Source organism: Gallus gallus, chromosome 4 (genome assembly GCF_016699485.2).
Source record: "Gallus gallus isolate bGalGal1 chromosome 4, bGalGal1.mat.broiler.GRCg7b, whole genome shotgun sequence".
Taxonomy (NCBI): domain Eukaryota; kingdom Metazoa; phylum Chordata; class Aves; order Galliformes; family Phasianidae; genus Gallus; species Gallus gallus.
In genome coordinates this window covers 36,482,416-36,497,874 of record NC_052535.1, presented here as the reverse complement: position 1 = coordinate 36,497,874, position 15,459 = coordinate 36,482,416, and the positions used below count along the sequence as shown (strand labels likewise).

Genomic DNA, 15,459 nt, shown 5'->3' with positions numbered 1-15,459 from the left:
TATGAACATGAGGGAGACAAAGTCCCCTTTGGCTGAAACTGAACAGCTACAAATGAAACAAAATATGACTCAGTGAGAGCATAAGGACAAATAATAGTTCCAGTAATGCCCGTGTGCAGAGTAATTGCCAGATCACGGCCTGAACCAACAGCTGAGTACCAGGTGAGGATGCATGGCTAACCCAGGGATGCAAGCAGTGCACCTGTGTGACTGGAAGGGTTGGACTCTCAATCCATCCCTCCTCATCCTCATTTAAGGGTTAGCAGCTGAAAGAGCAGCATCTCTCTGGATAGAGATCATACTCCTCTTGAGCCATCAGTGGTCATTGGAAGGGGTGAGCTAATTTCTCTTCTTCGTCATCTTCTTTTGTTCCATAGCGCTAGTATCCCAGTAGAAGGCACTGTCATTACCTTCTTTTGCTGCACATCTGCACATTTCTTTTTCCTTTTTTTCTTTCTTTCTTTCTTTTCTTTTTTTTTTTTTTTTTTTAATAACAAAACCCAACCCTCTGTGGAAAGATACTGAAAGGTATTTTTTTTGCTTGGGTTTTCAGTGCTGTATAAACCTGTTCTTGCAAGACATCTAAGCATCCATCATGGTAGAGTGGTGTCTGACTCCTTCAGAGGCAAGGTAAATTGCATACGTTAGTTCAGTTTTTGTGCCACTAATTCTAGTAATCCTTTAACTTTCAGATGGCTTCTCTGCACTGAAATTCTAACTTTACAGAATTTAACCACAACAAATATAGAAGCTCTAATTATGTTTCTAAATAACACATTTTTGAAGTGTAGGTGGAATTTTGAAATTCCACCTTAGGTACATCCTGTAACGTTGTTATCAAAGCAATCTCTAAAGGTCAAGTTGACCTACTGTAATGATACAGAAGCTCATAGTGAACAAAGGAAAGAAAAAACCCTCATCCTTTTAAGTTTTGCTAAGAATAATGCTATAATGCCATTTATTGATTAAAACCACTAATACAAATGCTCATGTTTGCAAGTTGAATAACTCCTCCCCCCCCCCCCAAGTCATCTAGTGTCTTGCTTAAGATGATGATTCACACACATGTGAGAAATGACTTCAAGGATGTCTTCACCAGACAGTGAGTGTTTTCTGCTTTGGGGACAGAGGAACACAAGAAGCTATTGTTAGAATGAAATATGTGCTTATACGTAAAAATGTGCTACTAGCAAGTATGTCTAGGCATGCACAACTAACATTCTCACTTGACTGCACTTGACTGTAACAGCTTCTTCACAGAAGATTTTCTTTCTTTCCCATTTACTGTTATCTGTCCCAGTGTGGGGGAAGCAAACACTTCAGTCAGAACTATACTTTATCTCAGTTTTTGTCTGGCAGATGAGATATTGCACATTTTTTACCCAACACCATCTCTTGCTAACTGCAAAAGCACTGGAAAGGTGATGTCCTGTTTTGCAATCTCTCCTCCCCTTCTGAGGGTGGAATAATAAGAATGAGGCAGCAGCTGGCTCCCAGTTTAGGATGCTGCCATAGTGAAGACAATATCCTTAAATTGTATTCTGGGAAGCTGACAAAATGAAAATTTGAAAGATTAATCTTATATCATTATTTCTTTCTTTTCAATATTAATTTTAACTACTAAATATTAATAAAATATTTAAATATAATATAGTAAATGCATTTTAATAATAAAAAATAATAAATTCATTTTCTTCATGTTTTAGTAGTAGAAGAGATTTGAGGAAAAAATTCTCAACATTTGAAGAAGGGAGATGCTTTTGCTAGGACCTACAAAATCTTTTTGCTATTCCTGCTTTTACATGTTGCAGATGATTTTCGTGGCACATCCCCCCTAACTGGTGTTATGAAGAAGAGCCTTGTGGGCGGATAAAGCTGTGACACAGCTGTTGCAGAGGAGGGACTCCCCACTGACCAGAAAAACAAGGGAAAACTACCACGGGTTCCCCTCTAAGCTCATGTTCATCTGGTGCCTCAGATAATCCCCACCGAAAAAGTCTCATCAGTCTGTAGATGAAATTGCTCTCATCCTGGCAGAAGGGAGCATTTTTAATAAAGCCATAACTCATATCCTACTTCCTCCCTACCTTGAACACCCTACGCTGCCAGCTTAAGTGCAAGCTTCTGGGCAGGAAAATCAATTATCAGGACAAGTAAGGCTTCCTTCTTCAGCTTCTAAACAACTCTGCAATGACAGCATGGGTCACGTTCCTTTTGAATGCAAGAATCACTCAGTTCCTGGCTAAACTGTTCTTCATTTCTTCCATTAAATACATAATACACACAGATGAACTCCAAAAATTCAAAACTGATTACTTAATCTGGATGTAACTTATCCATTCTTTACTAATGTAGAAAATGTTATCACATTAGAAATAATATCAATTAAAGAAATTATTCTGAGTAAATGTGATTCTAAAAGGATGGAAGAAGATGAAGACATCCAATTCTAGTTTTCCTTTTGATTCATTTGATTTGCTCAACATTTATACCCTAGACAGACAGATATTCGTTTCTCACAATTAATCGGTCTTGGAACAAGTCGTATGGGAAGAAGGGTGATTTTGGGCTTTCACAGTGCCGTTCACTCTCTCAGAAAGTGTGTTGGACACATCTCTAAATATACTGCTTCACGTACTCAGTGCTATTACTTAAGAAAGCAGGTGCACACAAGTTACAGAAATCCATTATTTTAGATGCCTCTGAGGTCTGCCCGAGTCTTAACTTCAATTTAGGGAAAAATCCAAGCATATCTCTTGGCAGTTTAATGCTAGTGTTATCACACTGCTGCAAACAAATGTCCATACTACTGAAAGTTTTACTTGATGTGTGGTTATTCCTCGGAATTATATTTTCAAAAAGAGACAGTCAAACATGCCTCTGAAAGTGGCACGAACATAAGGCCACAGATGATGTTTGCAAATGCGTACTGTGTATATGGGAATAATTTTTGGTATATTTTGTCACTTCCACTGATTTCTTGTAGTTTCCAAACACATTTGACACATATAACAAAACTGCCAAAATGTAGTTGTTTTTTGGTACTGTCAACGGGGCTGGCCAAACAATTAAGTCATGGAAAGGGAGTACAAGTACTACAAGGCTGTAGTACCTGTTTTAAAGAGATAGCTTCATGAAAGTACATATACACACTAATACATATGCCTAGATTTAGTATAATAAAATGTGAATTTGGAAGTTTCACATTTTAAGGTAGAACAAGTATACTTGCTGGTGTATGTGCTAGAAAAAAAAAAATTGGCTTTTCCCTAAGAAGTTTGCTATCTGCCTTTCACTTTCCCAGCTTAGTACTCAATTAGTAAGTGCATTTTAGGCTCAGTCAATCTATTCTCCTTGTTACTGGAATATGTCAAGTCCTGGCATAAGTTTGAAGAGCAATTATAACTAATATTAATTAAAGAGACTGGCATTTAAGTTCTGCTTTCTATCAGAAGACATAAAGCATGTTTTTACAGAGGAAGGTAGGTAACATCTCTATTTCGTAACTGAGAAGGGAGGCACAAGACATTAAATGAAGTTTCTGTGGTTAGCTAGAAGCTCGGAAGCAGACTAAAATGGGCACTAAGTGTTAGACCTAAAGCTTATATTCTGGATTTTTCTAGAAAATAAAGATTTTTCGCCACTAAATATCACATATGAAGACATAATAGAAAGAGTGCACATTTTCTTTCAAAGGGTTTTTAGAGGTTTCCTCTGCATATTAAATACAAAGAGGCTGGTGTATAGTTAATTAAGAGGAAATGTCACCAGGAATGTATGTTATTGGATCATGGCTTCCTGCTGATAGGGATGTACCAAGAGTAAGATAAGTGAGATAGAGGAATTTATTAAGCAACAGCAGCGCATTTCAGGAGGCGTATATCATGCCTTGGGTGGTAATACAAGGAACAAGACTGAGAAGTCTGAGCAGCTTTAACCATCCACGAAGTGTAATAATGACTTAGAGGAGCCAAGGCTTTAAGTCTATCTTACAGCTTTTATGAAATGTAATTTAAACAAGGCAAACAGCAAGATTTGCTCATTTACCGAGCATTATGAACGTAATTGACCATTACTGACACTGCTGATGACCAATCAAAATCCCCAGTTGTGATCAGCATTTTAAACTAATCAAAACATAAGGGGATAAAGATGGCCCTTCAGAGATGCTTTCACACCATTTATTCAAAACCTTGCTAGCTTAAGGGAGAATATTAAGATCTCTGAACAGAAGAATACTTTTGGGAGTAATACTTTAAGCACCCGTGGTCAAACCCTTGTTACAAAACAATAGTGAATACTGGATTTGCTGGAATCATTGCAAAATCTCAAATGATTCAGCATTTTAAATATGTTTCTTGTTATAGCAAAAAATAAAAACAAAAACAAAAAACAAAACCCAAACTATTCACAAAAAACAAGACCTCTATCTACCTATTCTCCTTCATAAGGATGTTTACAAGTAAAACACAGCTCTGCATCTTGAGCTGAATAATCTAAAATCCTTCCAGTTAAATTCAGAAATACCTCCTCTTGAAGAAAAAATCAAAGTGAAATGAACAATGCAGGATAAGAGGTAGAAGAGTAAGAGGGCTTTCTGTTGTGTGTTAAGGTCCTGACTGATACCCAAAAGGAAAGCTGCAGCAATGATGGGCTCCAGCTACTGCATGAGGCTGGCAGAGCGCAACCCTCTTTACACCTGTGGCAGGTCTGGAACCAGGCTGCCTGTTTGCAAATCTTCCACCTAGCTAGAGGAAAGAAAGAACAGACAACACCAGAATGTGCTGGCTTGCCCCAGACAAAGAATCCGGCGCTATCAAAGCACTAGCAATCCTCAGTTGATGTTGCCTTACTGCTCTCAGCATAAGATATAAAAGCATCTTTGGCTGTATGTTTTGATGGCAGAAATGAGTACCTTGTCATGTTTTAAATCCACAGCTGAAAGACTTCTTAAATGAACGTGACAGCATTTGCGATGCCCCATGCTGTTGCACTTAAAGTATGCCAGTCACAATTAATAGCAACAGATTGGCTATTCCAAAACAAATAAAACCTGCAGATTTTTCTGCTGAATGAAGAGTTGATGAGTGAAAACAGAAGCAAAATTACTACAATAGCCAGTCAGCCTGTCAGTGGAAATTACTTTCATTTGTCTGTATTCACAAGGGTTAGTAAACAATAATGCTTCAGCTAATATAGTTTTGTGTTATATTCAAATTGAATGTGAAACACAGGCTGACATTATAAATGGATCTATTACTCTTTCACAGTGGATTTCTGAGGTCTTCCGAGTCTTTATATTTAAATTGATCTGTAAGGTTGTTGTATTTTAGCATCAACGCTACTAAATTTGTGTCATTTTTCCCTCTAGCAAATTAAAGACTGTCCTCCTGCGTTTCCTTTGAAGGAGAGGTGTATTGTATTAGCAACCCCTCACTATGCAGAAATAAAGCGCACATTTTAAATTGTTCTATTGGACTGTAAGGAGTTGTGCTGGAAATCTACTCAGTAGAGGGGTAAGATCTCTAAATCTCTCTAAATAAATCTCTCTTTAAATAAATGCAACACACCCTTTAAGTTCTGTGAATTACTTTTTTTTTTCTGAAGTCTCATAACAGTTTTAGTGCTTTGAGCCACCATGTCCCAGCAGCTATTACTAATCACGATTTACTAATGAGTAAAAGTCAGCGGCTTTCAGTAATCACACAGAGAAACAGCCAGAACGGTTCAGGTTGAAAGGGACTTCTGGAGACCATATAGTCCAAACCCCTTACTCAAGCAGGGACATCCAGAGTGGGTGGTGCAGGACCAGCTCCATGTGAGTTTTGAAGATCTCCAGGAAAGAAGACTCCACAGCCTATCCAGGCAGTCTGTCAGTGTTCTGTCACGCTCACAGTAAAGAAGCTTTTCTTCACATTAGGATGGAAATTCCTGGGTTTCAGTTTGCGCCCTTTGCCTCTAATACTGTTGCTGGGCTCCACTGAGAAGAGTCTAGCCCATTCTCTTTACACCTTCCCTTAAGATACACCGATTAGATCTCCTCTCAGTCTTCTCCAGGATGAACAGACCTAACTCTCAGCTTCTCCTCACATACGTGATACCCCAGTCATTTCATGATTTTAGTAGCTTTGTTCTGGACTCGCTCCAACAGCTCCATGTCTCCCTCATACTGGGGAGCCCAGCACTGCACACAGCACTCCAAGGCCAGACCTCACCGGGGCAGAATAGAGGGGACGGATCCCCTCCATCAACCTGCTGGTGACAGTGCTCCTGATGAACTCTGGGATACTATTTGCCTTCTCGGCCACAAGGGCACATTGGTGGCTCACGGTCAGCTGGGTGTCCCCAAGGACCAGCAGATCCTGTTCCACAAAGCTGCCTTCCAGCAGGTCATCCCCAAGACTGTGCTGGTGCATCACGGTATTCCTCCCAAGGTGCAAGGCCCTGCACTTGCCTTTGTTGAATCTCAGGAGGTTTTTGCCCATCCCTCCATCCTGTCCACATATTTCTGAATGACAACACAGCACTCACGGGTATCAGCCACTCATCCCATTTGCACTCAGGGGTATTAGCCACTCATCCCAGTTTTGCATCTTCAGCAAACTTACTGAGGAGGCACTCTGGTCATTGTCAAAGATGTTAAACAAGATCTGACTCAGTACTGAACGCTGGTGCACCCTGCTAGCTACGGGCCTCCAACTAGACTGCACTTTGAGTCATAAGCCTCTGAGATCTCCTGTTCAGCTACTTCTCAGTCCACCTTTATCTAAACCCTTCTCAAGCTTGCCTATGCAGATGTCATGGGAGACAGTGTCAAAAGCCTTGCTGCAGTGAAAGGAGACAACACCCACACTTCTCCCCTCATTTATCAAGCTGGTCATTCCAGCTTAGAAGGCTATCAGATTGGCTAAGCATTATTTTCCCTTAGCAAATCCATGCTGAATACTCCCGATCAGCTTCTTTTCCTGTCATCTTGCTTGAAGATGACACTGGGAATGACGTGCTCCATCATCTTTTAAGAGATGTCAGTGAGGCTGATTGGCCTGATTCAAATCCAAATCTCACAGTCCTCTTACCATAGAGAACAGAAGAGAGCAGATAAGGATCTTCTCAAGGAAATTATTTTTCTCTACTTTTCTAGTATTTTTTTTTTAAGTATTCTTTCTTCCTCGTCATTTCATCTCATTTCTTTTCATCTAATTTCCTCCTTGTCTTTGTGCTTTATTCAAGGTGTTTATTCAGCCCTCCCAAACACTCACTTTACTGACTGTTCTAAAAGCCCTTTTCTATATATACTGAGTCTCTGTCAAAGCCTTGAAAACTTAACACCCTGGATCTATGACTTGGGAAACTTTGGGGAACTGGACAATACATACTGACTTGGTTAGATCTAAGGCAAACTATTCAAATAATAATTAATGACATTGAGGTGTGCAATTAAACTAGCTTTCCCTCCACTCAAAACACTGCTGGGCAGTTTCCTAGAAAGCTTTTAGGGACCGATGATGTTGGGAGTACAGCAGAAGTGCTAAGGCTAATGCCAAACAATATACCTATGTAAAATCACCTCATGTTCACGCAGTAAAATAAATAAACTAATTCACAGATTTTAACCTAAAAGGCAGACAGATGTAATGAGTCTAGTTCTCTAACAGACCAACTGCTTTCTCACAGTTGGATTCCCTGAACAGCTACACTGGGAATATTTTGGATGGGAAGAAAACTTTAAAATCCACCCACATACATTCAAAAACTTATTGTAGCACTAAACTGGCTCTAAAGTTTTTTGGTTTTTTTTGGGGGTGTGTGTGTGGTTTTTTTTAAATAATTAAAAAACAAGAAAACACCAAACAAACATAAAACAATATCTGCAGCTTTGCTTGGTTGGCCATCACTGCTAAATGCAAATGGTAATTTCAAAATTGTTCTCTCTAGGTTGGTGAGTTTAAAAACATGCCTCTTGCAGACATTCACAAATGCAGATTTTATTCTTTTCTAGGTGATGGTGTTGGTTGTTGTTTTCCCCCTTCTAGAAGTTTCAGATAACATTTGTGTACATCTTCAATTGTCACGAATTTCATTTGATTTTTTTCTAATAGGTAATAAAGTAATTTCTATTTACCTTACTGATTAAATAATTTCTCCTATTGTGTACCATGTGAAATCTGTGAGTTTTGAGGCGGTAGTGGCCACGGTTCCTTGCAGATTAGATTCCCCGTAGAATTACAAGGAGATGTATCTGCAGTGATAGTATGGACTGACAAATAATTATGTGCATAAATACCAGAAGGTATTTGTTTTATTTTGTTGTCAGGTGTTATTTCCCAAGCCATCTTACATGAAGCTGTGTTTTCTTATTCTACTTTGCATTATCACTCTGATTTGTAGATAAGAATTTTAAGAAGTATATACCAAGCCAAGGTCTGCCATGCTTTATGCCTTTGGAATACACAATTAAATGCAGAAGAGATGGACTGTGAAAGACTTGGTAATATAAACCAGACTGGGCCACGCTAGATGCTTCAGGGAAGGAAGGAAGAATCCAGGAAGGCCAGAGTAACTTGGCTGAGTGTAAGAGGTATATGAGGAAACCTGAGGTAAAGCAGGAGAGGGAGGAAAGTGTATCAGACATGGTAAGATCACTTAGCAGTGGTGACCGATCTAAAGTTTGTTCAAAAGCCAAACCCCAACATTTTCAGACTTCTTTGGAACATAGCACTTACGCTAAGGATGAATAATTCTTGAGAAGGTGATGAGAAATCCTCTTTTCAAGCACTAGAAATCTTCCTTCTCTAACTAGACAACTACAAATAAAAAACAAGCTAGCATGTAGCACTTAGAAAACTTCTCATGGTTTGCACACCAGGCTGCTGTATGCTTTAGAAAACTCACAGCACATCTCATCAGTGCTCCCAGTCCCTCACGGAGGATGGCAATAGGAGACACACAGCTGTCATCTCGGTTTCCCTCTGTCTCTTACCTTGTTGCACAAAGGATCCGTACACAAACCACATGGAGTTGTAGAGTGTTGTGGAGGTCATAGATCCCATCTGAAGGCGAGGAGGGTTGAGCCAATTCAAGAGGTAGACCAACAGCCCTACTAGTAGCACGGTGCCAGCTATGCATGCCCACAGGGAGAGGTCAAATGGTGCCAAGCAGGCAAACATGTCCACTGTCTTCTCTGCCTTCCGAAGCAGCACGCCCACCGAGTAGTCCATATAACGTGTTGTGAAGTCCACCACATTTTCTCTGTCGGGGGTGATGGTTAAGGCAGAGATCCCTATGTCAGCTCTCTGAGGAAAGAGGAAGAGAGAATAACATGCGTGAACAGGAGGTACAGAAAAGATCCTTGCTCCTCCTTGATCTGCAGAGGTTAAATTTAGTATGGAATAGCAGATGCCAAGGCCAATGTTTTAGGCACAATATATACAAACTCAGAAATGTGAGTAAGAAATGTGAGCAGCTGTACCACCTCTCTTAGCTTCTGTGAGCAAAGTTTGCTTGGTGGACTCAGACACCTTAGCTTTTCAAGTTATTATTTTCCAAGAAATCAAAATACTTCCAGTGCGGGTAATAGCTCAAGGAAATCTATTTCTGGTCATTTTTTCTTGGACTAGTGATGCCATCATTGTCACTGTGACTTTGTGCACAGCATTTCTGATTAGAGGAAATTTGTTCCTGACAGAGCTGTATGATTTCCAACGCTTTGTTGATACGATGCTCATGATAAAGGGCTGCTGCATGATGAAGGGCATCTTATATGTCTTGGGGTGTTTGGGGTACATGATATTCTGAACAATATCAACCTCGGCGGCAGTGCACAGAGTGCAAAACAGCAGGTAGCACGCACAGCTCCTTCCAATCAATGTATTCCATAGCACGTCTGGGTATTAGGTGTCCAGAGGTAGCAGGCACAACTACAGCAGCTGCTGTTTTCCTTCATATAGATACAATTTGAATTGCAGTGAAAGCAGATGCAGTAACACTGTTTAAAAAAGCCCCCAAAGTGAAGAAAGACAGCATTAATTTTAGATATTTTCAGACAAAAAAAAAAAAAAAAAAGTATTTAAAATACCCAAAGATGCTACCAGTTTGATTTAATTCATTTCTGATCTGCCTAAAGCAGTGCATGGTCTTTTGGAAGGGGGCGAGGAGAGCACAAATGCATCAAAGTGTCAGTACTGAGTCAATTTTATTAACTGTGTTGAGTTTCTTTCTCCTTGTCCAAAGGCGGCAGAGATTACCAGCTCCTAAGAAATGTGAAACATTAAGTGACAAATTATGGAGCTGAAACTGATTAGAATCAAATTTGCAAATCATCTGCAAAATACCATCTGTGAGACACTCTGTTGCCCACGGTACAGACATACGTTTAATCACAGTGCACTGAAGTCTTTGGTTTACATGATGTACTTAATTTTAATTTTTGTTGTCTGGAGAAACAGCAGAAAGTAGCTGAGGGCCTGATGATTTAAGCAATAAGGCTCTTGAAAATATTAGCCAGTTTATAAATCATGAATAAGATCTTCATATTTAATTTGTAATTTAGGTTTTGTAGCATCTTAAATGAAGCTATGTTGATGTACACAGCTGAAAGTGTGGCTTCGTAAATTAACTTATGAAATTATAGAACTTTTAGCCAACAAATGACTCGAGTGATTCACAGTATCTCCCAAGTGTTCAGCCCCAGCTGCACTGAGCAACTTGCAAAGCAGACATCATCCGAAATGTTTTCCACAGTAGTGAACAAAACTGTACTTTCAAAATAATTTCCAAATCTAAAAGTCCAGCACTCTGCACCAATAACTGTCGAGCACAACAATAATCATATTTAGTGTATAAGGCTATTTTTTTCCTGAATGTGTCTGAAAGCATGAAATGGGTAATGGGATGACATATGGAACCACTAAGTGATAGATGTAACCCCTGCTGTTTAACCTCATGCATCACTGAAATATTTCTGTATTGCGCTAGATTATTGTGAAGTACCATTCAAGTTGTACTTGGAAGCTGTTTAAAGATCTTTCAAGGAAAACCAGTATAAGACAGTTTCAGGGGGAAAAAAATCTGGAGGATTAACAGGTGGTTGGTTTTTGTTTTTTGTTTGTTTGTTTGTTTGTTTTGTTTTGTTTTGTTTTTGAAGAGGAGCATATTTCTCCATGAAATACACTGAAGGGCACAGCATGTGATATTTATGGAAACACTGCTTCTCTTTCACATCCCTGAGGAGCAGTCTTTCACATTCCACAGCATTACAGTTCCACTCTGGATATCAGCCAGCTACGAGAAAGGAGCAACGTTGTCCTAATGGAAATGTTGCATTTTCTATCTGATACGGCAGCAGTGATCTTGTTGTAGTTATGTCTCAATCTAAAAAATTGCTTGCAATGTAGAAAATGGAAAGGAGTGGGAGAAGTCCTGACTTCTCAGTACTCCTGTGTTTAGCCATTTTTCCATAAAATAAAGGTTACTCTGAACTACAACAACTCACATTCCTAACTTAGGAAATCAAATCATAAACACCAAATTAGTAGAAAACTGTACGTTTAGCACAGAACCACACTTAAGCTTCACTCAGCAGCTGATCCACTGAAGGTGAGCATTCCTAATTATGTACAGAATCTGTCACCATGTATTAAATTGGAAGATGGAAAAAATTAAATGCTTGTCATTAACGCGTCAAATTGGATCAGAGAAGACATCAGTTTGAAGGATTCAAGGTTCACTTAGTGCTTCTGAGAGAGAAAAGCAAACGCATACCATTATGTCAATATTTAGATATGAAGCTGCCAATCTGAATTATAAACATGTAAAATTCTCCACTCAGTTTTCGCAGTGCCAAAATCAACCGTCAGCATCATAGAAGTCTGTTTTAGCACATTTTGGATTAATGAAACTGTGAATCCTGAAATTGGTTCCCTGGAAAACAGTAGAGGGCATTATTTTTCTTTAGGTGACCTGCTTAGGAATTTGTATAAGTTGACAGCAGGCCTCCTGAGGTCATTGTCGATCAACATTAACAGAATCAGAAAATCCAAAATAAATGAACAAATAGGCCTGAAAGCTTTGCTACCTGTCACGGACTCAGCTTGTCAGCAATGGTTTGAAATCCTCCTGTTCTGCTGCTTAAGCAGGGACGCCTTATATACAGGTAAAGTCATCTTAAGATGATTCCTGTGGTACATGACCGAGAACAGGGGAGAATACACATACTGACTTTAAATTCCTCCATGAGGATTTTTTGTTAATTCATTCTTAACGTTGAATCCAGTTGCACTGAACGTTGGAAGCAACAAGCCACAGCTCCACTTGCCACGCAGTCCTTAACACAGACACATAAAAATTAATTGCAGATATAGTTTTACTCAAGGTAATACGCCCGCAAAAATAATTCTCCTTTTCCTCAACTGTTGTTTTATGTTACCTTCTCACGTTGGCTTTCCTGCATGCTTTCTGCCTTCTTACACTGTTCCTCTTAGGAAGAAGTGCTTGAGAGAAGAGCCTTACAGAGCCTTCCGTTGCTGATAGTTTGCTTTGGAAGTGCTCAGGCATGTATTTAGCTTTCCATTTCCAACAGATCTAAGTGGAACTGTTTCCATGTCATTTGCTTCTTGATGGCTCATAGGAAAAAAAGTCACAGCAATTGAAGTGGCGTGGCACAATGTGGGAAACTGGCTTATAAATATAAATATCACTGGTGTGTCCAGAACCACACTAGGAAGTCTACTGTCCTCTGCCAGAAGAACTGTTTGCTACCTCCTTTGCCTGTCATGAAGGCTCGTCCCTCTGGTAACACGGCCTTGAGGGTAACCAAAGGAAGCGCTGCAAAATGATATCTCGTGGCAAAAGAAAGATATGCAGTAAAGCATCACTTCCCTAAGATAGGCTTTAGCCTCTCCGGTGAATGCTGCCACTCTCCAAACTAATCCCGTCTGTGAGCCGAAGCTCTGCAGGATACACTAACACACCCAGTTTGCATCATGTTACAGTCAGTGTATTTTGAAAGAAGAAGGTGCATGTAGGAAGGATATACCTAATCTGAATTGGGTGGAAATGTGAAGAGGAGGAAGAGTGGGTTCCCTATTCAAACTAAAGGCTAGCTGCTCTGAAATGCTGGTTCCGGCTCCTATTTCAGCAACCATAGGGTACAGGAACATCTTGTCCTTGGAGCAGGAATGGAGAACTTGGCAGAAGCTCAGCTCCACGAGGTGCGAAGGCTTAGGGCACGTGTTTGCAGTTCAGGGCTTCCATCCCATGTGGCTGCCACTTGGCAGCCCAAGACTGCTCTCACAGGTACCGGGCGATCTGCATACTGATTTGGATTAATGCAGATCATATCTGTCAGTCCTTAACACAGAAAGTATGCACTCACTGCAGCAATTACCATTTCATCCGACCCTTTTCCTGCAGCGGGCACAGACATCTTCTGTAGGTGATGCACTCACAAAGAGGAGACAATAATTTTCTGCTGCGCTCGAGCGGGACTTGTCTTTTGTAGAAATGCACCATTCCTAACTCATTTCTGGCTCATGCATTACGAGGCAAAAAGCACTCCCCCTGTTCCTGGATTTCTTCCACACGTTGGCAAGACAGTCATGTAATACTGGATTGGGAAAATAAGGAAATGCTGTGTTTTAAACAGGTTAGGTCTTTAATTTAAAACTATTCTTTGCTCCTTTGCTTCCCCTCATAGAGTTGCCAAGCAGAGAGAGATGTGAGTTCTGGGAGCAGAACTCAGTTCGCAGTAAATAAGAAAGCAGCCTTTCATGAACAGCTTGCGCTTGGTAAGGGGTAGATACACACTGGCCGCTCGCCCAGAGGTTCTCTTTTGCCTCAAGAGGGACAGAAAAGTGGAGGATAGAACAAACCTTTTCTGTTAATTATACGAGGGGTAAAGAAGATGCCAAAAAATTGATACGGAGGAAGCACGAGTTTTACATTCCAAGCGCAGTTCCATTAACACTTCATGTCTTCTAATTGTACAGAAGGATTTCACAACCATTTTTCATTTTCATCTAAAGCAAAATTACAGCATACCGGCAAATCCATTCCACCCGTGACAGGTATTTACAGATCTAGTGGTTACCACCTGGAGGGCATTATTTAGATTTATGTGAATCCATGGCTAGTAAAGGGAAAAGAATACCATAGATGTTTTTCAGTAGAACAATCTGATTTCAGTAGTTGTGATTGCTGCCTGATGAATCATTCATTTCAAACAGAAATTGTTCCCGGCCCACTTCCATCTCCAGAGCCACCTAGCACTGGGATGCCTCCAGCCTGAGGCACGCAGCGTCTCGCACAATCCTTTGCTGAGCACTGGAGAGAGCGGGTTATGGTACAACATCAGATGCATGGAGCAGAAAAATGATAAAAATGAATCAACACAAGGCAAATGTGGCCTTAGTCTAAACGGCAGACAAGGAAATTTCACTTGTGACATTTTCTGAGTTGGAGGAAAAGTCAATTTTCTCAACGGTTGCAGCTCACCACGTATGATCACAGCGTTCCACCTTCAGGCTTCATAAGGAGATAAGGAGAATGGCGAAATGAGCTTATCGCTACAGTTTAAATGTACAAACCATGTCAAGACTACGGCACATGTGGATGTTTTCCATTCTAACAGGCCTTGTACTGCTCGGGCAAGCAGAATAAGTTAAGCTTTTTAACGATTTTCCTGTTCACGTGGTTTGTGACTGCCATTTTCAAAAATTTTTGGTTTTGCACTTTTTTCCTTTTCTGCATGACCTGATTTTTGCATTTTGTCACCTCGTAGTTCCGGTATTTAATGATAATTCCTGTGCCTGATTGCGTCACTCCTTATGTTTTGCAACGGTGTTGAACAATTCAATCTCACCTGTACATTGCAAAAAGCATTTCTATAAGCCACCAGTAAATTCTTTTCAAGAATGTCTACAGCAGTTATTTAGAGAGAAACAATGGAAATAGGAGCCTACGGCTTTAAAACCTGCACCTCTAGCAGTAGTAACAGCATCTGCTGGTTCACCAAGAACAAATGAAATATATATGTTCATAGCACAAATGAGACAGCAGCAGAGTAGAGTCTACATAGCCCTTTCTTTCTCTCAGGGTGAAGGACTGAGAGTAGAGGGTAGGATGCAAAGCGGGGGGAAAGGAATGGTGCATTTAATTGGTTTTATTTGTGACACCATATCAAACATCTAATGAGGATCACTGAGTCCAACTTCTGGCTACACACAGCACCACCTCCAAATCCTTCACACTCCCTCTGCCTGCAGCTTAATCCCGCATCCTTCATCCCACTGCTGCCACAACCTCCTGCCCACTGAGGTGACATCTGCGGCCATCAGGCTCGCGGTGGGACGTTGATGGGGACATCCTCCATCATCCACTAAGATTAAATAGACACCATCCATTTAAGAGCAGCTCTGGGGCCTCTGGCAGTGAGGTTTGTCTTAAACCTGTAAGTAGCGTTGG

The 15,459-nt window shown here is 40.4% G+C and overlaps 1 protein-coding gene and 1 long non-coding RNA gene across 15 annotated transcripts in view; one reads left to right on the top strand and one right to left on the bottom strand.

Moving 5' to 3' along the window:
- Positions 1 to 15,459, bottom strand: part of GRID2 (glutamate ionotropic receptor delta type subunit 2) — a 696,754-nt gene that overhangs the window by 112,781 nt on the left and 568,514 nt on the right. For all 6 annotated transcript variants that reach the window (XR_212218.5, XM_015276600.4, XM_420483.8 and 3 more), the window contains one exon: positions 8,981 to 9,293. Coding sequence is in view for 5 of the 6 variants with exons in the window: in XM_015276600.4 (XP_015132086.1) it covers positions 8,981 to 9,293 (313 nt within the window). In the remaining variant the exon portion in view is untranslated. The remainder of the gene's footprint in view (positions 1 to 8,980; positions 9,294 to 15,459) is intronic.
- The window catches only part of LOC107051766, a 71,127-nt gene that overhangs the window by 22,780 nt on the left and 32,888 nt on the right, over positions 1 to 15,459 (top strand). For 6 of the 9 annotated variants that reach the window (XR_005859402.2, XR_005859401.2, XR_005859404.2 and 3 more), the window contains exons 3-4: positions 554 to 630; positions 1,812 to 5,516. This is a non-coding gene — a long non-coding RNA (uncharacterized LOC107051766). Of the gene's footprint in view, positions 1 to 119; positions 335 to 553; positions 631 to 1,811; positions 5,517 to 15,459 lie in introns of all 9 variants that reach the window. The other 3 variants (XR_005859406.2, XR_005859407.2, XR_005859400.2) reach the window with 3 other exon arrangements.